This window comes from Bos javanicus, chromosome X, assembly GCF_032452875.1.
Source record: "Bos javanicus breed banteng chromosome X, ARS-OSU_banteng_1.0, whole genome shotgun sequence".
Taxonomy (NCBI): domain Eukaryota; kingdom Metazoa; phylum Chordata; class Mammalia; order Artiodactyla; family Bovidae; genus Bos; species Bos javanicus.
The window spans coordinates 81,262,875-81,284,745 of NC_083897.1; the positions used below are offsets into that span (position 1 = coordinate 81,262,875).

Here is a 21,871-nt window from a genome sequence, read left to right on the forward strand (position 1 = left end):
CTTAGGCACAGTAACAATAAAAGATTTCAAAGGCAGTTTAATGTCTTAAGAAACTTGTACCATGCACAAAACTCTCTTCTCGGGGTCCACTTCTCACAAAACTTTCTTTCACTTTCTGTATTTATCACTTTATTTGCCCATTCAGAGAACAGCCACCAGTAAGTTCAGACTTACTTCCTTTTTCCCTTCAGTCAGTTCAGTTCAGTCGCTCAGTCCTGTCCGACTCTTTGCAACACCACGAACTGCACCATGCCAGGCTTCCCTGTCCATCACCAACTCCCAGAGTTTACTCAAACTCATGTCCATTGAGTCAGTGATGCCATTCAACCATCTCATCCTCTGTCATTCCCTTCTCCCACCTTCAGTCTTTCCCAACATCAGGGTCTTTTCAAATGAGTCAGTTTTCAGCATCAGTCCTTCCAATGAGTATTCAGGACTGATTTCCTTTAGGATGGACTGGGTGGATCTCCTTGCTGTCCGAGGGACTCGCAAGAGTCTTCTCCAACACCACAGTTCAAAACCATCAATTCTTCGGCACTCAGCTTTTTTTATAGTCCAACTCTCACATCCATACATGACTACTGGATAAACCATAGCTTTGACTAGATGGACCTTTGTTGGCAAAGTAATGTCTCTGCTTTTTAATATGCTGTCTAGGTTAGTCATAACTTTTCTTCCAGGGAGCAAGCATCTTTTAATTTCATGGCTGCAGTCAGCATCTGCAGTGATTTTGAAGCCCCCAAAAATAAAGTCTGTCACTGTTTCCATTGTTTCCCCATCTATTTGCCATGAAGTGATAGGACGAGATGCCATGATCTTTGTTTTCTGAATGTTGAGCTTTAAGCCAACTTTTTCACTCCTCTTTCACTTTCATCAAGAGGCTTTTTAGTTCCTCTTCACTTTCTGCCATAAGTGTGATGTCATCTGCATATCTGAGGTTATTGATATTTCTCCCGGCAATCTTGATTCTAGCTTGTGTTTCTTCCAGTCCAGCATTTCTCATGATGTACTCTGCATGTAAGTTAAATAAGCAGGGTGACAATATACAGCCTTGATGTATTCCTTTCCTGATTTGGAACAAGTCTGTTACTCCATGTCCAGTTCTAACTGTTGCTTCCTGACCTTCATACAGATTTCTCAGGAGGCAGGTCACGTGGTCTGGTATTCACATCTCTTTCAGAATTTTCCATACTTTGTTGTGATCCACACAGTCAAAGGCTTTGGCGTAGTCAATAAAGCAGAAGTAGATATTTGTCTGGAACTCTCTCGCTTTTTCTATGATCCAACAGATGTTGGCAATTTGATCTCTGGTTCCTCTGCCTTTTCTAAATCCAGCTTGAACATCTGGAAGTTCACAGTTCATGTTCTGTTGAAGCCTGGCTTGGAGAATTTTGAGCATTACTTTGGTAGCATGTGGGATGAGTGCAATTGTGCGGTAGTTTGAGCATTCTTTGGCATTGCCCTTCTTTGGTATTGGAATGAAAACTGACCTTTTCCAGTCCTGTGGCCACTGCTGAGTTTTCCAAATTTGCTGGCATGTTGAGTGCAGCACTTTCACAGCATCATCTTTTAAGACTTGAAATAGCTCAACTGGAATTCCATCACTTCCACTAGCTTTGTTCGTAGTGATGCTTCCTAAGGCCCACTTGACTTTGCATTCCAGGATGTCTGGCTCTAGGTAACTGATCACACCATCCTGATTATCTGGGTCGTGATGATCTTTTTTGTATAGCTCTTTTGTGTATTCTTGCCGCCTCCTAATATCTTCTGCTTCTGTTAGGTCCATACCATTTCTGTCTTTTAGTGTGCCCATCTTTGCATGAAATGTTCCCTTGGTATCTCTAATTTTCTTGAAGAGATCTCTAGTCTTTCCCATTCTATTGTCTTCCTCTATTTCTTTGCACTGATCATGGAGGAAGGCTTTATCTCTCCTTGCTATTCTTTGCAACTCTGCATTCAAATGGGTATATCTTTCCTTTTATCCTTTGTCTTTAGCTTATCTTTTCTCAGCTATTTGTAAGGCCTCCTCAGACAAGCATTTTGCCTTTGCATTTCTTTTTCTTGTGGATGGTTTTGATCCCTGCCTCCTATACAATGTCACAAACCTCTGTCCATAGTTTTTCAGGCACTCTATCATATCTAATCCCTTTAATCTATTTGTCACTTCCACTGTATAATTGTAAGGGATTTGATTTAGGTCATACCTGAATGGTCTAGTGGTTTTCCCTACTTTCTTAAATTTAAGTCTGAATTTGGCAATAAAGAGTTCATGATCTGAGCCACAGTCAGCTCCCAGTCTTGTTTTTGCTGACTATATAGAGCTTCTCTATCTTTGGCTACAAAGAATATAATCAATATGATTTCAGTATTGACCATCTGGTGATGTCCATGTGTAGAGTATTCTCTTGTGTTGCTGGAAGAGGGTGTTTGCTATGACCAGTGCGTTCTCTTGGCAAAACTATTAGCCTTTGCCCTGCTTGATTTTCCCTTAATAGAATGAAATTCCATTCATTATACCTTTTTCTTAAAAACACACATCATACTTTCCTTCAGCAACCATGAATTCTCCTTTATATCATCATTTTGTAGATTGGTAAACATAAATCACCCAAAGCTCTTACATTATTTGCATTTTCTTTCCTTAAAAGTTTCTTCACAGTGAGTTCTTAAGATACATCTATATTAATCACATTAACAAATGTTAATACCAGGTATTAATTTAATAGTGAATATTTCCCAGTTCACATGAATCTGAAATTCATTTAGTTTCATTTTTCTTGAATTTAGAATTATTTTATTTATAAGCACTTACTTGTCTTTAGGCCAATTAAATAGAGCTCATTGACAAAATAACCTCAGCCGTCTTATTCAAAGACAAAGACACACACTGAGACATACATAAATCTGGACTGAGATCTCACAGTTTCGCTTCAGATTTAAAATGTCTCTTTGCCCTTTTTTCTCCTTGGCTTGAAGTTCTACTAATTTGCTCACAGCTGGAGTCTCAGGCAGAGTGGGCTCTGTATCTCAAGGACATGATAGGCGTTAACCTCAGGTTTTTTTTCCTAGGCATGTTTCTGTTTTCTCAGGTAGGGTCAAAGCTCTAAAAAAAAAAAAAAAGGTATTTTAATAAGCCAGCTTTTTCCTAATTAATTGCACATACAAAAAGAACCAGTTTTATAATTTCAAAAAGATTTCATTTTAACCAGTTTTTTCCCCGGGTCTAAAGAATATCATGGCCATCCAGTGTCAAAAATGTCATCTCTCCTTTTTGTAGTCATAGTTTCATAGCTAAATTTAAATTAGAATTCTCAAATTGGCTCTGATGACAGGGGCAGACTGACTGATAAGATGGTGTCCCCGCAGGGACTCTTTTCTCTGGGGAGGTGGGATCTTAGTTTGATCAGAAGATTCTGAAGGAGTAAGAGAACTTGAAGGATTAGGGGAAGCTTGTTTCTTTTCCCACTTTCTTCTCCCCCGCCCACCCCCACCCCTAGAGATAGGAGGAGTTAGAAAGGGATTCTTTAGAATGTTAGGAGAATTTTTTCCTGGCTTTTGATTTTAGGAGAAAGTCCTGAGCTAGGAGATCTGATGGAGAGGGAAAGACAGAGGGGGAATGAGGGGATAGGGCAGCAACAGAAAGACATGTGGCATGAATCCCTTAGGTCCAGATTCTGACTGAGTACCATAAAGGTTTGAGCGTAAGGAACAGCAAAAGAGGTCAAGGTGGAGCATTATGTTATAATTTAAGCGTGCCATTCAGAGGCCATTTTTCTTGCTTCCCCAATTTGTACTGGCTCCAAGTTTTGTTGCAAAAGAATGTGAGCCTTTTCTTTTTTAGGATTTCCAGGGTCAAATTTTTTCCAGGTCCTGAGAACACAACCCAGAGGTGAGTCTGAAGGTGGTTCTTGAGACATACCTGAGCCCATTCTTGGAATGGGGGTACTGAGAGTTCACCGGCCACAGAAAGAGTCCTGCATGTCCCAATGAACCCTCTGCATGCAACAAGGCACCGTGTGGCTAATGGCCAACTGTCCTAACAATTGTGTCTGATAGTTAGAGGTGACCCCTGAACATGTGACAGAGAGTGGCACAAAACCCTGTGGCTAGGAACAAGCCTAGGCACAAACAGTGTGAAAATGCACGTGGTGACTAGGGCCAGAAAGGACAGAAAAGACTTTCCCGGAACCAACAGTGACTCACCTTTTAGCAATTCCCTGAAACATGGAAGGCACTCTCTAGGATGATTCAGAGGTTGCTCCTAGGTTCCTGTAAATTAATCCTGACAGAGAGAAGAAAGTGAGAGACAGAGAAAACAGGCTGAGGAATCCACCTTATAGTCCTGCCAGGAAGGCGGTGGCCTGGGGAATGGGCTGTGTTTTGCTTGAACCGATACGTGCCTAATGTGGTGCATAGAAATGGTCTTGCTGAGGGCAGATGCTCTGGTAGCCTGGTCTGTTCTATGACCCCCTTATCCTGCCATGGGAGTCTTTTCTAGTGGCTTTTAAGTGCCTGACCTGTGCCTGCACAGTTTTATTGGCCTGGTCCTCAGCTCAAGGGAGAAGGAGGAAAAAGGAAAAGAGAGCCCTCACCCACTTGGGTGGTAGCTACTGGGGTACTGTGGGCAGTGGAGCGTTTGGAACACACCAGAGAGTAATTCTGGCAGAGTTCTTTAATTGCTTCCACAGCCACTTGCCTGTTGGCAGAGGGCTCAAGGCAAAAGAAAAGAAAGAGGAAAGGAGAGTGGGGGCTCTCTCACGGGGAGAGCAGTCCCTGTACGGGCCACCAAATGTTGAGACAGTCCAAGTGCGGGTTGGAAAAGAATTTCAGAAGGGAGTGAATTTATTAACAAAGAACAGAGATAAAGTGGGCACTGCAAGTGAAGCAGGCAGACCTTCTGACAGACCAGGGAGAGTTGACGGTTTTTTCATAGGTTAATAGCCAATTTGTACAGATAGCCTCAAGACAAAATTCCTGCTAGAAGATTGACGTTAGGTGATTGATTGGAACACTATAGAGTATTTACTGGAGTGGGCATCTTTGCTTAACTGGGAGTCAGAAAGCTTGTTAGTGATGATCAGGGGGCTCTTGGCAAGGTTACAAAGGGGTTCAGTCAGCTTTGGAGGTGACCTTGATTCTGGGCTCTGCTGAGGCTTTGGTGGCCTCACACCTGTGGCCTGGGGCAGGACTCAACAGAGAGTGCGAGTGCCAAAGGGTGATTTTTCTAATTCTTAATTCCTTCTACATTTATTAATCGGACTTACTCAGTAAAGCAGAACTTTCCCTTTTCTTACCTCCTTGCATTTTTATTTTAATGTGTTACAGTCTAACACCATCATTTTCCTTTTTTGATCCTCAAACTGTTCCAAATTTGTCACTCTGGCTCCTGTGTCCTTTTGACATGACTCCATTAGTCTTTGAGCACTTCTTTGCTTTTTGACACAAGATGTTCCAGGATCACTCTGCATTCCCTGTCCTGAACCTGGTACACGTTATTTGTCCAAGGAGCCCTGGTTCCTTTTAGTGGGGAATGGTGTTTAGAAACTGGGGCATCATCGCTTTTAGGCCCTTTCAGTGGAGAGAGCTAAAAAAAAAAAAAATGACTTTATAATAATACCTTCAATTCAAATCTAACACCACAGGGTCCTCCCTTGTCTTCCCCCATTTCATATTTGTATCTTGCTTCTCTTACAATGAAAACTCTGGTCCCCAACACCAATATATATATATATATATATATATATATATATATACATACTCTTCAGAATTATAAGACCAATACCACTACCAAAAATTAGCCTAAGTAAAGTTCAGAAGTTCTTTGCAGTCTTCTGTCCTTAGACTATATCCTATTAAGGATATACAGTGTACTATGCTTAAAAATTATGTGAATCAGGGCCTTCCCTGGCAGTCCAGTGGTTAAGACTCCATGCTTCCACTGCAGGGGGCACAGGTGCAATCCTGGTCAGGGAAGTAAGATCCCACATGCCTTGCATCCTGGCCAGAAATAGGAAAGAAATTTTTTTAAATTACATGAATCATTTTTTTTCCTCTGTGGAGTTTTTTCCATTTATATTCAAGTTTAGGATTTGCTTTTATCATCCTTTTTAGTAAAAATGATACATTATTTTTAAAATATGTAAACTTTCATGTGGATCAAAGTCAAAACTATATAAAAAGCTATTGCCAGACAAGTCTTGCTCCCATGCCCTGTGCCCCATTGCCACCCACTCCCTATAAGTACCCATTTTCATTAATTTCTTATTTATCCTTCCTGTTTTTTTTTTTTTCAGTTGAAGTATAATTGACACTAACACATTAGTTTCAGGTGTACAGCATAATTCACTATTTATACTTTCTGTGTTTCTTTCGGCAAATATATGCAAATGAGTGTATATATTCTTTTTTTTTGTTAAACACAAAAGATAGCATACTATATATATTCTTTTCACCTTGCTTCTTTTTTCACTTACTAATATAGTCTGGAAACCACACTGTACCACTTAATAGCACTCTTCCTCGGTTTTTTTATGTCTATGTATTACTTCATTGTATGAATATTCCGTGGAATTTTTCTTTTTCAGAGACAAATGTTGGTCTGGTTCAGAACAAGAGAGGAAAACAGAAAATAAACCCAGGAGGAGACTGGAATATTTTAATAGTAGTTGTATTTCTAGACCAGATGACAAGTCTGCCAAAACCTGCATGTAGCTGAAATGCATTTTGGTAATGAAAAGTTAATAGAATACTATTGCCTAACTAATAAGACAAAAAAGCAAAGTGGAATGCTTTTTAATGTATCTTATATAGTCTCTTGAATCTTGTGCTTATGGAAAAGCAGGTTCAATGAGGTAGAGACTTGTAGAATGTGGAAGGGGATTTCAGTTACTATAAATATTAAAGATGCCATTCTTGACTCAAAATGTGATTTGCATTAATTTACTATATGACTTTATTTTTCTGGGCTCCAAAATCACTGCAGATGGTGATTGCATCCATGAAATTAAAAGACGCTTGCTCCTTGGAAGGAAAGTTATGACCAACCTAGACAGCATATTAAAAAGCAGAGACATTACTTTGTCAACAAAGGTCCGTCTAGTCAAGGCTATGGTTTTTCCAGTGGTCATGTATGGATGTGAGAGTTGGACTATAAAGAAGGCTGAGAGCCGAAAAATTGATGCTTTTGAACTGTGGTGTTGGAGAAGACTCTTGAGAGTCTGTTGGACTGCAAGGAGATCCAACCAGTCCATCATAAAGGAGATCAGTCCTGGGTGTTCATTGGAAGGACTGATGTTGAAGCTGAAACTCCAATACTTTGGCTACCTGATGCAAAGAGCTGACTCATTTGAAAAGACCCTGATGCTGGGAAAGATTGAGGGCAGGAGGAGAAAGGGATGACAGAGAATGAGATGGTTGGATGGCATCACCAGCTCAATGGACATGGGTTTGGGTGGACTCCAGGAGTTGGTGATGGACAGGGAGGCCTGGCATGCTGCAGTTCATGGAGTTGCAAAGAGTAGGACACTACTGAGTGACTGAACTGAACTGAACTATATGACCCAGCAATTCCACTCCCAGGTATACACCCGAGACAGTGGAAAACACACCCACACAAAACCTATATGAAGGTTCACAGCAGCATTATTTGTAACAGCCAAAGGGTAGAAACAATCCAAACGTCCCTCAACTATGAGTAGATAAAATATGGTGTACCCCATACAGTAGAATATTATTCAGTAATAAAAAGAAATGACTACCCATATTTGCTACAAAATGGATGAAACTTGAGAAGATTTTGCTAAATGAAAGAAGAGTTTCAAGTGGCCACATATTTGATTCCATTTATATGAAAGGCTGGGGATGGGAACAGGATTAACCACATGAGGGATCTCTTTGCAGTGATGGAAATGTTGTCAAACTGAATTTTGGTAATGGTTGCATGACTCAGTAACTTTACTCAAAATTGTTACATTGTACAGTTAAAATGGGTGAATTGTACAGTATGTAAATTATACCTCAATAAAGTGGCTTTTAAAAACAAAAAACATGGTTTTGCTCTTCCTGTGCACTTACTAGTATACCAGCATTATTTACAGTTGCCAGCCAAGATTAGGTATTTTGGTGGGAGGAGGGAGGATCAAACCCGTGCCTTCAGTAGTGAAAGCACAGTCTTAACCACTGGACCACCAGGGAATTCCTTAGTTCATTTTTAAAACAAACAGGAGGAGATTTTCCTGAGCTAAGTGGAAGAGGCAAAAGACATTAAATGCAGAATCTTTCCTACCCCTGGCACAGTCAAGCCTGTAACACAATAAGAGCTTGAGAATTGTTTACTGAATGTCATGTAATAAGTGAGAAAAATCACCAACAGGCAACTCACTGGTCCGTCATTATTGAAAACCAGGATATGAAGCTAAATCCTGGAGATGAATAGGTGAGGGGTGGGCAGGAACTAGAGAATCAGTGTTAGCAGGACAGACAATTCCTTATGCTGATTATTTGATGTAGAAAAATAAGTACAGTTACACATAGGCACCATGTGCAATATGACAGTTACAGTTATTTCTTCTTTTGCAAGCTGAAAAGCATTTAGAAACCATTCACTTTCCCTGGTGGCTCAGACGGTAAAGAATCCACCTGCCAAGGCAGGAGACCCGGGTTCAATCCCTGGGCTGGGAACATCCCCTGGAGAAGGGCATGGCAACCCATTCCAGTATTCTTGTCTGGAGAATTCTATGGACAGAGGAGCCTGGTGGGCTACAGTCCATGGGGTTGCAGAATTGGACAAGATAGCAATTAACACACACACAAGACAAAGGGGTGGTGGGGAGGAATTGCTTGGATTTTTAGAAAACAACAGACCCAGTAAAATCAGAAAAGTTTATTAGCATTCCTTGTGAAAAATTTAAAAGTGATATTAGCAGTTAGTCTTCATACAAATTACATATAAAAACCAAGATGTCAGTGTATACTTAAGACTATTAAATCAGAGCAAAACAAAACCATTCACTCAGACTTGTGGATCACACCTCCATTTATTAGAGAACACAAGTTTGCCCAAACCAAACCCAGGCTTACATTTGTGAATTTGACAGGCAAAAGAGGAGCAGGAGGCACTATTAAATTAAAAGCTAATTTAAAAGATTTCAGTAGCTAAATAGAAAGTTCCCAGAGACCCAGATGACAGCCATGTGTCTAGCCCCTTTCAACCATAAAGTCCTGTGAGCACCCAAGGTGGCATCAATCAGAACATCATGAGACTGGAATACACTTCCATTTGACTGTCTTTGGAAAAACCCAGTAACTTTACACAAGGGCAGTGGGCCCAGTGCCCAGAAGCCAGTTGACTTCCACAGTGGCCACATTACGATAATAGCCCCACTTTCCAAAGTGCAATGCCAAAGAATGCTCAAACTACCACACAACTGCACTCATCTCACACGCTAGTAAAGTAATGCTCAAAATTCTCCAAGCCAGGCTTCAGCAATATGTGAACCGTGAACTTCCTGATGTTCAAGCTGGTTTTAGAAAAGGCAGAGGAACCAGAGATCAAATTGCCAACATCCGCTGGATCATCGAAAAAGAAAGAGAGTTCCAGAAAAACATCTATTTCTGCTTTATTGACTATGCCAAAGCCTTTGACTGTGTGGATCACAATAAACTGTGGGAAATTCTGAAAGAGATGGGAATATCAGACCACCTGACCTGCCTCTTGAGAAATCTGTATGCAGGTCAGGAAGCAACAGTTAGAACTGGACATGGAACAACAGACTGGTTCCAAATAGGAAAAGGAGTACATCAAGGCTGTATATTGTCACCCTGCTTATGTAACTTATATGCAGAGTACCTCATGAGAAACGCTGGACTGGAAGAAGCACAAGGTGGAATCAAGACTGCCTGGAGAAATATAAATAACCTCATTTATGAAGATGACACCACCCTTATGGCAGAAAGTGAAGAGGAACTAAAAAGGCTGTTGATGAAAGTGAAAGAGGAGAGTGGAAAAGTTGGCTTAAAGCTCAACATTCAGAAAACGAAGATCATGGCATCTGGTCCCATCACTTCCTGGGAAATAGATGGGAAAACAGTGGAAACAGTGTCAGACTTTATTTTGGGGGGCTCCAAAATCACTGCAAATGGTGACTGCAGCCATGAAATTAAAAGACGCTTACTCCTTGGAAGGAAAGTTATGACCAACCTAGACAGCATATTCAAAAGCAGAGACATTACTTTGCCAACAAAGGTCCGTCTAATCAAGGCTATGGTTTTTCCTGTGGTCATGTATGGATGTGAGAGTTGGACCGTGAAGAAGGCTGAGCGCCGAAGAATTGATGCTTTTGAACTGTGGTGTTGGAGAAGACTCTTGAGAGTCCCTTGGACTGCAAGGAGATCCAACCAGTCCATTCTGAAGGAGATCAGCCCTGGGATTTCTTTGGAAGGAATGATACTAAAGCTGAAACTCCAGTACTTTGGCCACCTCATGCGAAGAGTTGACTCATTGGAAGAAACTCTGATGCTGGGAGGGATTGGGGGCAAGAGGAGAAGGGGACGACAGAGGATGAGATGGCTGGATGGCATCACTGACTCAATGGATGTGAGTCCCAGTGAACTCCGGGAGTTGGTGATGGACAGGGAGGCCTGGCGTGCTGCGATTCATGGGGTCGCAAAGAGTTGGACACGACTGAGCGACTGAACTGATCTGATTGAGCCTTAGCTGAGGAGGGCCACATTCACCCTCTTCAAGTTAACACACTGCTCATACAGAATCCCTGCCAGCCTCAGGAGACCCTGAGTTGCACATTGGAAAATAGACACAGTACATTGGAACTGAGAAGGCAAGTGCTGGACAACAGTATTCATCCTGGATCCTCCACAGCTTCAGACAATTAACATTGTAGACATACACACCAATGGAATATTGCGTGAAGTGGCGAGTACAGTGATGAAGGAAAAAGAAAAAGCACTTTAGTGCACTGTGAGGGAAAAGGGAAACCAGAAGAAAAGGAGGAAGAACAGAGTATTTATACAACCTTTTATGTTCTATCAATACTTGATATTTGCTTGACCTCCAGGTTCCAGATTCTCAAAGAGTAGAGTTAACAGATTTAGCAAATAAAAATACAGGATGCTCCATTAACTTTGAATCTCAGATAAACAGAAAATAATTTTTTAGTGTTAAGCATGTCCCAGATATTACAAGGTACACACTTACACTAAAAAATTGGTTAAAAAAATTATTTTATCTGGCAACCCTATCCAGGAAGTTCAGTCAGCTTGAGGTTACTCTGATCTTATCCTGTCAAAGAGCAACAGCAAGACAATCACAGAGCAAAGCACAGGCACTTCACTCACCCCAAGGGGAGGTATGAGATCCTTTTAGCTCCATTTCCCAAACTCTCAAAAATCCCATGCTATTCTGGCAGGATGAGAGGACATGTGCATGGTGAAGTTGCTGATCACTATCTGTCAGGTAGAGAAGTTTTCCTTCCATATCAAATGAAGGTCAAAAATACAGCTAGGGGAAGGATCAGCAGGTCCACGGGGAGACAGAAGTCAACTCATCTCGCCCCAGAGCAGACTGAGGAAAACCAACAAAACTGCCACAAGGGTGAGGACAGCCCCTTCGGCCTGGAAACCCAACATACTCCAACACTCTTGAAGCAAACTCAAAAGGCACACAGGGATGAACACACACAAACAGGGAGACATACAGAGGAGGAACAGGAAAAGAGCAGAGTAGCCTTTGTAATGGCTCAGAGGAATGACAACAGAAGAGAAGTCTCAGAGGGAATCACAGAACCCCTTGAGGGTGACTGGCAGGACATCTTACTTGTTTGGTTGTTTCATTGGTTTCATTTAGAGGGTTAATCTTCAGTGGTCTTTCCTTACAGTGGAAGGGTGATGTGAGAAGAAAGGGCCACACAGAAGCCTCAGAGACACAGTTTTTCACTTCACAGGGCCCAGAATGCTAGCAGAATCAGAAAGCAAATCTGAACATCAGATCCCACAGACAATGTACTGTTATGACTAAGTGCCAAACCCACCTCCTGAGGACTGGAAGAGGAATCAGTAACAAGGCCATGGCCGGTAAACATTCCTTTCAAAGGCACAGAGAAGGAAACATCACAAAGAATAGGACCACGTTACGCTTTTTTAAGTCTCCACCATGGGAATACCCAGTCCCCAGTAACCCAGCATCTCTGAAACTGTGTTCCCAAAGATGTTAATAGGTGCTGCATGGGACCAAAAAACAAAAGGTCAGTGAAATAAGTTTGGGAAATATTGCATACTTATTAAAAGTTATAAAATTTCCTGCAGTAAAAGAAACTATTTGGCATTATTTAAATCAATGATTCTTGCCTTATTTGACCACAGAACCATTTTTTGTTTTAGGTAACAAGCAGACTTATTAAGAGAGAAACACACTCCACAGATGGAGTGAGTGTGAGCCATCTCAAAAGGCCAGAGGCCCATAGAACGCTTTTAAGAAACATCTGTTACGATCTCACAGAACTCTAGAAATGCTGCTTAACCATTATTGCAAAAATGTCTCATCTCAAGAATGGAAAGAATATGTCAACACTGGGAACACCCAGGAATCACACCTAAAATGGTTTCCAAAAATTAGTATATCAGAAAGCTTCAGGTAATGATTTGAAAATAGAGAACCCTGTCCTTCTGTGAGGTACTAGCTCAATGGTAAATACATCCAGGAAAGCTGAAATTAGATTTCAAACAGTCAAGCAAAAGCCTACAAAGAACAGTACTAGGCTGATCTGCTTAGTTGTGGCCTGGCCAGTGCCAAAAAGAACACCTGGTGACGTCTCCTCTCATCACTTTGACAGGAGAGACACACACTCTCTCACTTTCAAACTTTCTCTAAAAGGTTCAGACTGAATTTCAAAGCAGTCAAGTACAAACTAGCCTCTCTTCATTCCTCCAAAAGCCAAATAACCTGGAGCCTAGGGTTTCTAGGAGAATAGATAAGTGGCTCACACTGGCAATGCTAAATGCTGTCAAGGGAATTTCCCCTTTTTTCTCTGTGGGTGCAGTCCCCAACCAGCATCCCAAAAGCTATAAGAGGACACACTTTTTGGTGTTCTTCTTTGTGGCAGGGTAAAGCACAGCCCGGATGGCTTCCAAAAATACCTCACGGACCCCATCATGCATCAGGGCTGAACATTCCAGATATTTCACAGCCCCCACCTGCTTAGCCAGGGAAGTGCCTTGCTGAGGACTTGTGGGCACTAGGCTCTGTTCCTTTAGCTTCTTCACTGTCTCAAGGTCACTTCGCAGGTCCCTCTTGGTGCCTACCAGCAAAACAGGTACATTGGGGCAATGATGGGACACCTCGGGGTACCACTTATGCCTCACATTGGCATAAGAAGATGGGTTGCCAATGGAAAAGCAAATGACGAAGATATTGGTCTGGGGGTAGGAGAGTGTTCTCAGTCGGTCATACTCTTCTTGGCCAGCTGTGTCCCACAGGTTCAGGATGACAATCTGGCCATCCACAGATGTCTGGGCACTATAGTTGTCAAAGACAGTGGGGATATACTCCTCAGGAAAGGCATTTGTTGTGTAACTGATGAGGAGGCAGGTCTTACCTACAGCCCCATCTCCCACAACCACACATTTGATCGTCTGCATTCTTCCCTTGGAGTCCTATGTATGAGAGAGAAGGAAAGAATGTTCATAGACGTTTGGTTAATCTAGGGAACCTAAGCTATATAAACATTTCTCTCTGATAATAAAGGAGGTAAGGCCCTCCCCCCACCCACTACCTGGCCTCCTGACACCACAGAAGCTGGGAAAGGTTGTATGGGGCAAGAGTTCTTACCATGGAGTCCACGGCTGCTAGAAGATAGGCTTCAGAAGATTCTAGAAGCCACCTCTGCAGTTGTGCACAATATTATGTGTATGTGCATAGGTAAATTTTTCTGGAAAGAAGATCCAAAACTGTCATCAGACACAAAAAGGACTGTGAGCCCCACAAGATTAAAAACTATTATATACAAAGGTTACAATATTGTCATAAGGCCTCACATACACTGTATCAAAGCTACTAAAATATTATAGATACTAAATAAATGTTAACTAATTTTTAAAAATTGGTGTAGAAAGAAGAAACCTTTGTTTCCCAAAGTTGAAACAAAAGGAAAGACAGCTCTCACTTCAGATCTGTGGCTACAGTCTCAGCAAAGATACACTCTGTTCCTGAAAAACTGTTGTTTGTTTTTGTTCACTCACTCAGTCATGTCTGACTCTTTGCGACCCCATGGACTGCAGCACGCCAGGCTTCCCTGCTGCTGCTGCTACTGCTAAGTCACTTCAGTCATGTCCGACTCTGTGTGACCCCACAGATGGCAGCCCACCAGGCTCCCCGTCCATGGGATTCTCCAGGCAAGAACACTGGAGTGGGTTGCCATTTCCTTCTCCAATGCATGAAAGTGAAAAGTGAAAGTGAAGTCGCTCAGTCGTGTCCAACCCTCAGCGACCCCATGGACTGCAGCCTTCCAGGCTCCTCCATCCATGGGATTTTCCAGGCAAGAGTACTGGAGTGGGGTGCCATTGCCTTCTCCACAGGCTTCCCTATCCTTCACCATCTCCAGGAGTTTGCTCAAACTCATGTCCATCAATGATATCTAACCATCTCATCCTCTGTTACCTCCTTCTCCTCCCACCTTCAATCTTTCCCAGCATCAGGGTCTTTTCCAATGAGTCAGCTCTTCGCATCAGGTGACTGAAGTATTGGAGCTTCAGCTTCAGCATCAGTCCTTCCAATGAAAATTCAGGGGTGATTTCCTTTAGGATTGATGGGTTTGATCTCCTTACAGTCCAAGGGACTCTCAAGAGTCTTCTCCAGCACCACAATTCAAAAGCACTAATTCTTCAGCGCTCAGCCTTCTTTATGGTCCAACTCTCACAACTGTACATGACTACTGCAAAAACCATAGTGGCATCAAAATACTGGAGAGAAAAGTAGGCCAGTCAGATTCAGCCATATAGAGAAGTGGCTAAGAGTGCAGACTCTGAAGTCAGATCACCTGGAATCGAAAACCAGTCCTCTCTTCCTAAGCTCTGTGAACTTGGGCAAGTTTTTAACCTGAAGCTTAAATGAAAGAATGCATGTGCTGTACTCATTAGTGCCTGCCACATAGGAAGTACTCATTAAAGTGTTAGAAGCTATTATGACTTCACAAAAATTACTATTCTGCTGGGGAAGGCAAAAGTTCTATAATGTGATTACAATGCTAGACAAACCCTTCTGCCTCATCCCTTTTGTCCTTATCTGAGTAAAACTACAGTTTATAACACCACTATATTCTTGTCCATTTCTTCATGAATCGAGTACTTGCGAGTTAATGATGAAACACAGATGATCTCCAAGGAACATGTTTACTATGAGCTCCCATGTTCCCAGGTGGTGCTAGTGTTAATGAACCCACCTGCCAGTGCAGGAGACATAGCAGATGTGGGTTCGACCCCTGGGTTGGGAATATACCCTGGAGGAGGGTATGGCAAGCCCTCTAGTATTCTTGCCTAGACAATCTCATGGACAGAAGAGCCTGGCGGGCAACAGTCTGTAGGGTCGCAAAGAGTCAGACATGACTGAAGCGACTTAGCATGCACACATCCATGTTTACACCCCCATATTCATATCCAGTCAATGTCCTGCTGTGTCAGTGCCCCCATAGCACTCCATTTTCTTTAGCTTCTTAACTACTGCCCTAATTTCATACTTGATCCTCATTGCATTAACTTCAAGTATCAGAACATGGAGGAAAGGTGATACATTATCATATGTATTTGATCACAGGAAAAAAAATTGAGAATCAGTTTCTCACCTTGGGAATTCAGAGGAATAGATATATCCTCCATCCTGTTGTCTTATTAGGCCCATATCATAGCCAAAAACTAAACCAAACCAAACACTTCATTTTGGGTCAAGGTAAAGAAAACTTAGCTTCCCTGATGGTTTAGAGGGTAAAGCATCTGCCTGCAATGCAGGAGACCCGGGTTCAATCCCTGAGTCGGGAAGATCCCCTGGAGAAGGCAATGGCAACCCACTCCAGTATTCTTGCCTGGAAAATCCCATGGATGGAGGAGCCTGGTAGGCTATAGTCCATGGGGTCGCAAAGAGTCAGACATGACTGAGCAAATTCACCTTCCTTTAAAGAAAAGTTGGCCCTCTCAGTATGCTTTGCACAGGCCCACTAGGAATAGCTTTCTGCTCACACAGCCAATTCTGACCAGTGAGGTATTCCCCCTAGAAGTCTTCCTTTCCTTGGCACAGGTCCCACAGCTAAAAGTCCAGAGCCTAGTAGGCAACCATCCCAGAGTATTCACTGACCATCAGCTCTGTCTTTTTCCATCTAGGAACAGACATGAGGATCAAACATACAAAGTCAATGGAAATAATTTGGCCACCTGATGTGAAGAGCAAACTCATTAGAAAAGGCCCTGATGCTGGGAAAGACTGAAGGCAAAAGAAGGGGACAACAAAAGATGAGATGGTTGGATAGCATCACCAACTCAATGGACATGAATTTGAGCAAACTCTAGGAGATAGTGGGACAGGGAAGCCTGGCGTGCTACAGTCCATGGGGTTGTGAAGAGCTGGACACTTAGCAACTGAATAACAACAGTAGAAATAGGGCAAAGTCACCACCGCATTCCTTGAAAATAAACTTCCTTGGCTTTCCCAGTTTGGATTAATTTCTTTTGCATCTGAATGCAATTACTGCCTGTATGACTCATCTTCCCAGCCTCCTCTAGGTACCATTCAGAGTGACTGCTTTAAGGACAACAGTGCATCTGATGGGGAGGGGGGGGTTGGTGGCTACTGAACCAGAGAAAAACTCTGAGGCACAAAGACCACTTTGCACCCTAAGTTTAGCTCCTCATCTCTGTAACTAGGAAAAGTCAACTACACTCTTTTCTACTAGTTTACATCTACCAGTACTCCTGGTATCTATAATAAAATGATCTGCAGATAGGCACTCAAGTCACTGACGGCAGGCCTAGATGATGAAATGTACCTAGAACATCGCAGGTCTGAACAAAACAAAACATAATCACCTGGTGCAAACTCTCAATGAAAGGGAGGGGTTCAGCAAAAGGAGGGAGGTGCTTTGTACAGCTGATTCATTTATCCAGCCCACATATTCATTATACGATTTTCTCTACTTGTGTGTATATTTGAACTTCTCCATAGTCAACAAGTTTAAAAATAATACTAAAAAATATAATTCAAGAGAAATGAAGATAGGATCTCAAAAAGATAATTTCACATCCATGTTCATTGCATCATTATTCACAATAGCTAAGAGGTGGAAGCAACCTAAATGTACATCGATGGATAACATATAAAGAAATACACACACACACACACACACATACATACATAGATCAGCCTTCAAAAGGAAAGGAAATCTTTTCATACACTACAACATGGATGAACCTTGAGGACATTATGCTAAGTGAAGTAAAGTCACAAAAAGCCAAATATTGCATGATTTCACTTATATGAAGTATCCAGAATACTCAAACTCATAGAAAGTAGAATAGTAGTTGCCAGGGGCTGGGGGAAGGGGAAATAGGGAGCTGTTTAAGGGGTATAGAGTTTCAATTTTTCAGGATGAAAAAATTTTAAAGATCTGTTGCACAAAAATGTGCATATAGTTAATGTACACTTTAAAATGGTTAAAAATACTGAAAATAAAAACAATGCTTTTTAAAGGGCTGGGATCTCTGAGATAAGGCTAGGAGTTACAAGAGAAAGGCAAATATTCTGTTTATCACTGTTAGGAGAAAAGCTTGTTTCTTTCAGCTCCAGCATCCAGCACAATGGTTTCTCCCTACAGACAGATTTCCTCTCATCACCACCACTATCCACCCACTCTCCCTGGTACTACTATGCACAATGTACTGCTAGGAGGGACTCAAAATAGGGTTAAAAACAACAAATGATGATAGAAGCTTATAGTTTTATGGTAAAGGCAGGACTTTTATAAAAAGGTAAACAATAATACACAGTAATGCATGGCCCAGAGGAAATAGTTGCTATGAGGAAGCAAGTGGAAAATAAAAACTGAGAGCCTGTTATAGGCATTGTGTAAAATACTTTCACATATCTTATTTAAGCTTCATAGTAGCACTGTGAAGTAGATACCAGCTCAGTTCAGAGATCAAGTATGCCTCTAGGATTGGAAACTGAAAGTGGCCTCAATCTGCAGAGACCAACATCTCAGAAGGCACTCACTTTTAACCTTGGAATTATAGTTTCTTCTAAAATCTTCCAATCTCATCTGACAAAGCATCCTTCTTCAGATGTACACTGCTCAGCAGTCAATTTTCTCCTAGGTTAGACACACAACATAAAAGACACAGTAAGGACAAAAATGCAGTTCAAAGTATTACTATTTCTAGCACATTCTCCCCCAAGTCTCCCCCTTTCTAGAAGTCTAATTCACTTTAAATCACTCTGCAACTTTCTGAAACAAAACAATTCAGAAGACCCTCATTTTTATTTATTACTTTCTGCAACTTAGTTATCTAAGTCCAGGAAGCTTTTTCACGTTTAAGAGTGATTCTTTTGGTTCAAGTGCAGTCAAAGACAACTTCGAGAATCTCGGGGACGAAGGAAGCCATGTGAACACTCCCCAACTTGGAGCCAGGGGAGACTATCCTGTGCCTGGAAACTTAAACCAGAGACGCAATTGTAGTGACCCATCCATAGCCACCACAAGCCCGCTCGGCATTTCCTTCGCAGCCTTTCCACCAGGGGTACTTGGTTCTGGAACTCTGGTTGGACTCGTGATCCTGGGACAGATAAGTGCCTAACGTCGGCTTCCCAATAGGAAGGGCAGGCTCAATCTCCCCCGAATATATACAATTCATCTCATTCTCAAATCCCTTCCATCCAAGGAAGTGGATCACTAAGGCAACCGTCCTGGAGATGGGGAGACTCAATGAGAAAACAGCGATCGAGGGGCCCGCCTAGCGGGTGGTTCTCGATAAGGATTACCTGGCAAAGCGGTCGTCTTCCAGCGCCGTTCAACCGCAGCTCACAGAGCCTCCCAGGTTTCTCATGGCTGGGCGAACAAGGCGGGATCCGGGCATCATTCCGGCAGCGACCGAGTCCCACCCCTGTCGTCAGACGCAGTCTCCACCCTGTGCCCTGAGACCTCCTGGGAAATGGAGTTCTAGCGCCCTCTGCATGGTCTGCAAGCCACTGGCTTTTAAACTACACTTTTGGGTAATCAAGGATCACTGTGATGTGGACCCCAATACCAGTTCCTCGGTTCAGAAGTCCCCAAGTTTCACATTTCCTGTGGCAAAATGAGACCACTTTCTCCTCCGCAGACCTGTGTTTTCTCAAGACAAATATTAACATAAAGAGGCAATCAGGGAATTGAAAAAGTGTTAGGAAAAATGGAAGCAGTAAAAGAAAATGTGGTAGTGAATTAAGGCAGCTGTCACCATATATAAGTTTGTATTTTCTAGAGTTTTATATAAATGAAATCATAAACTATAGACTCTTTTTTTAACAGCTTTATTGAGATATAAATTCACATACCATACAGCTCACTCATTTTTTTGTAGCCACGCATTCTGGGAAACAAACTCACTCAGAAGGACAATGCAGATAGTGGAGTGCAGTTTGTTACACCATGGGGCCCAAGGCAGAGTCTCCTCTTAGCCAAGGACCAGTTTTTGTGAAAACCTTATATACCTTAAGTGTATGTGCTCAAACCCACCTCCCCAAATTCCTTGAAACTAGTCTGGACAAGGTAAAAGAGAGATATGATCAAAGTTAACCCATGATTCATCTGTCATAAGCCTAGATAGTTAAACAGTGGACATTTATCAATAGGCCTATGGTCATACCCCTATAAGCATAATGGGACTTACGACTTTGTTCCTGTTCCGTTACAGAGATAATTAGTATATTCTTTTAGGTGATGGAGCATCTAGGTACAAGTCCTGAGGCTCCTTCATCCAGGGGGTCTGGTTTTCCATTGGTATGTCGTTTCCATAGATACTGGGCATATAGCTCAAAGTCCATAGTCCAGCCCAAGATGGAATCCTGCTTTCAAGATGGAGCCTGTTCTGTCTGTTTCCTCCTTCAATTTAAATTGTACAATTAGATAGTTTTTGATATACTACATTATTAATTTTTTAAAATTGTAGTAAATATATATAACACAAAATTTGCCACTTTAAAGTGTACAATCCAGTGGCATTTGGTACATTCACAATGTGTGCAACCATCAGGATTGTCTATTTCTGAAACTTTTTTGTCACGATATCAGGGAGTTTGTAATTTCCTCCATTCTGTCTCATTGCAACAAAAATTTGAAGTGACGGACAGACCAGCCCTTAGATGGACCAGTGTTACAGCTCTCAGATGTAACCAGTGTTACAGTTCCATGTTACAACTCAGTTTTATTTAGAAAGTAAAGGAAAAATACATCCTCAAGGCATGAGGGCATGCCTACCCAAAAGACTCCAAGAGAAGAGAGGCCCCTGGCCCAGTTTTGGCTCCTCTTTTTATATGTTTTTTCTCCTCCCCCTGGGCCTGCCCTATGTAAATTGGGCTAGCCAGGAGTGCTGTTTGTTTTACCTGAGGTCCTCACTCCGGTCCTTGGACCTTGCTTTGTTCTATTTTCCCAGGCTTTTCCCTTCCTTATCTTTTAGCCACTGCCATTCTGGACTCCTTTTTCCTATTTTAACTACCTAACAACTCCAAACAGAAACTCTTTACCCACTAAGCAATAGCTTCTCATTCCCCTCTTCCCACAGCCCCGGTAAGTCATCCTATAATCTACTTTCTCTCTCCATGGATTGAACTTTTCTGGCTACTATTTATCTACTGATGGACATTTGGGTCATTTCCAAATTTGACTATTGTGAATAATGCTGTGATAAACATTGGCATGCTGAAAGAAGCTGAACAGTTCTATTAAGACCTACAAGATCTTCTAGAACTAACACCAAAAAAGATGTCCTTTTCATCATAGGGGACTGGAATGAATAAGTAGGACATCAAGAGCTACCTGGAGTAACAGGCAAGTTTGGCCTTGGAGTATAAAATGAAGCACAGCAAAGGCTAATGAGTTTTGCCAAGAGAATGCACTGGTCTAGTAAACACCCTCTTCCAACAACACAAGAGATGACTATACACATGGATGTCACCAGATGATCAATACTGAAATCAGATTGATTATATTCATTGCAGCTGAAGATAAAGAAGCTCTATACAGTCAGCAAAAACAAGACTGGTAGCTGACTGTGGCTCAGATCATGAACTCCTTATTGTTAAATTCAGACTTAAATTGCATAAAGTAGGGAGAACCACTAGGCCATTTAAGTATGATCTAAATCAAATCCCTTACAATTATACAGTGGAAGTGACAAATAGACTCACAGGATTAGATCTGATAGACAGAGTGCCTGAAGAACTATGGATGGAGGTTCGTAACATTGTACAGGAGGCAGTGATCAAAACCATACCCAAGAAAAAGAAAAAAAAAAGAAAAATGATTGTCTGAGGAGGCCTTACAAATAGCTGAGGAAAGAAGAGAAGCAATAGGCACAGAAGAAAAGGAAAGATACACCCATCTGAATGAGAATTCCAAAGAATAGCAAGGAGAGATAAGAAAGCCTTCCTAAGTGAACAATGCAAAGAAAAAGGGGAAAACAATAGAATGGGAAAGACTAGAGATCTCATCAAGAAAATTAGAGATACCAAGGGAATATTTCACAATAAAGGACAGAAACGGTATAGACCTAACAGAAGCAGAAGATATAAAGAGGTGCCAAGAATACAAAAAAGGTCTTAATGACCCAGATAACCATGATGGTG

General features: G+C 41.8%; 1 protein-coding gene across 4 annotated transcripts; it reads right to left on the reverse strand.

Moving 5' to 3' along the window:
- Nucleotides 1–2,697: 2,697 nt before the first annotated feature.
- On the reverse strand, nt 2,698–19,338 carry LOC133243187 (rho-related GTP-binding protein RhoG-like). 4 transcript variants are annotated; one of them, XR_009735015.1, is made up of 6 exons: nt 19,031–19,338; nt 18,266–18,362; nt 13,841–13,940; nt 13,608–13,665; nt 4,204–5,997; nt 2,698–3,103 (listed from the first exon to the last, which is right to left on the reverse strand). XR_009735015.1 is itself a non-coding variant. In XM_061409748.1 (4 exons), the coding sequence occupies exons 3-4, from the start codon at nt 13,841–13,843 to the stop codon at nt 13,075–13,077; spliced, it is 594 nt and encodes a 197-aa protein (XP_061265732.1). In that variant the 5' UTR covers nt 13,844–13,940; nt 18,266–18,362; nt 19,031–19,172; the 3' UTR covers nt 8,867–13,074. The 4 variants fall into 4 exon arrangements, 1 of the variants encoding a protein (XP_061265732.1); XR_009735016.1 differs by having other exon boundaries at nt 4,204–5,584; nt 19,031–19,335; XR_009735017.1 differs by having other exon boundaries at nt 4,204–4,282; nt 19,031–19,173.
- Nucleotides 19,339–21,871: the final 2,533 nt, after the last annotated feature.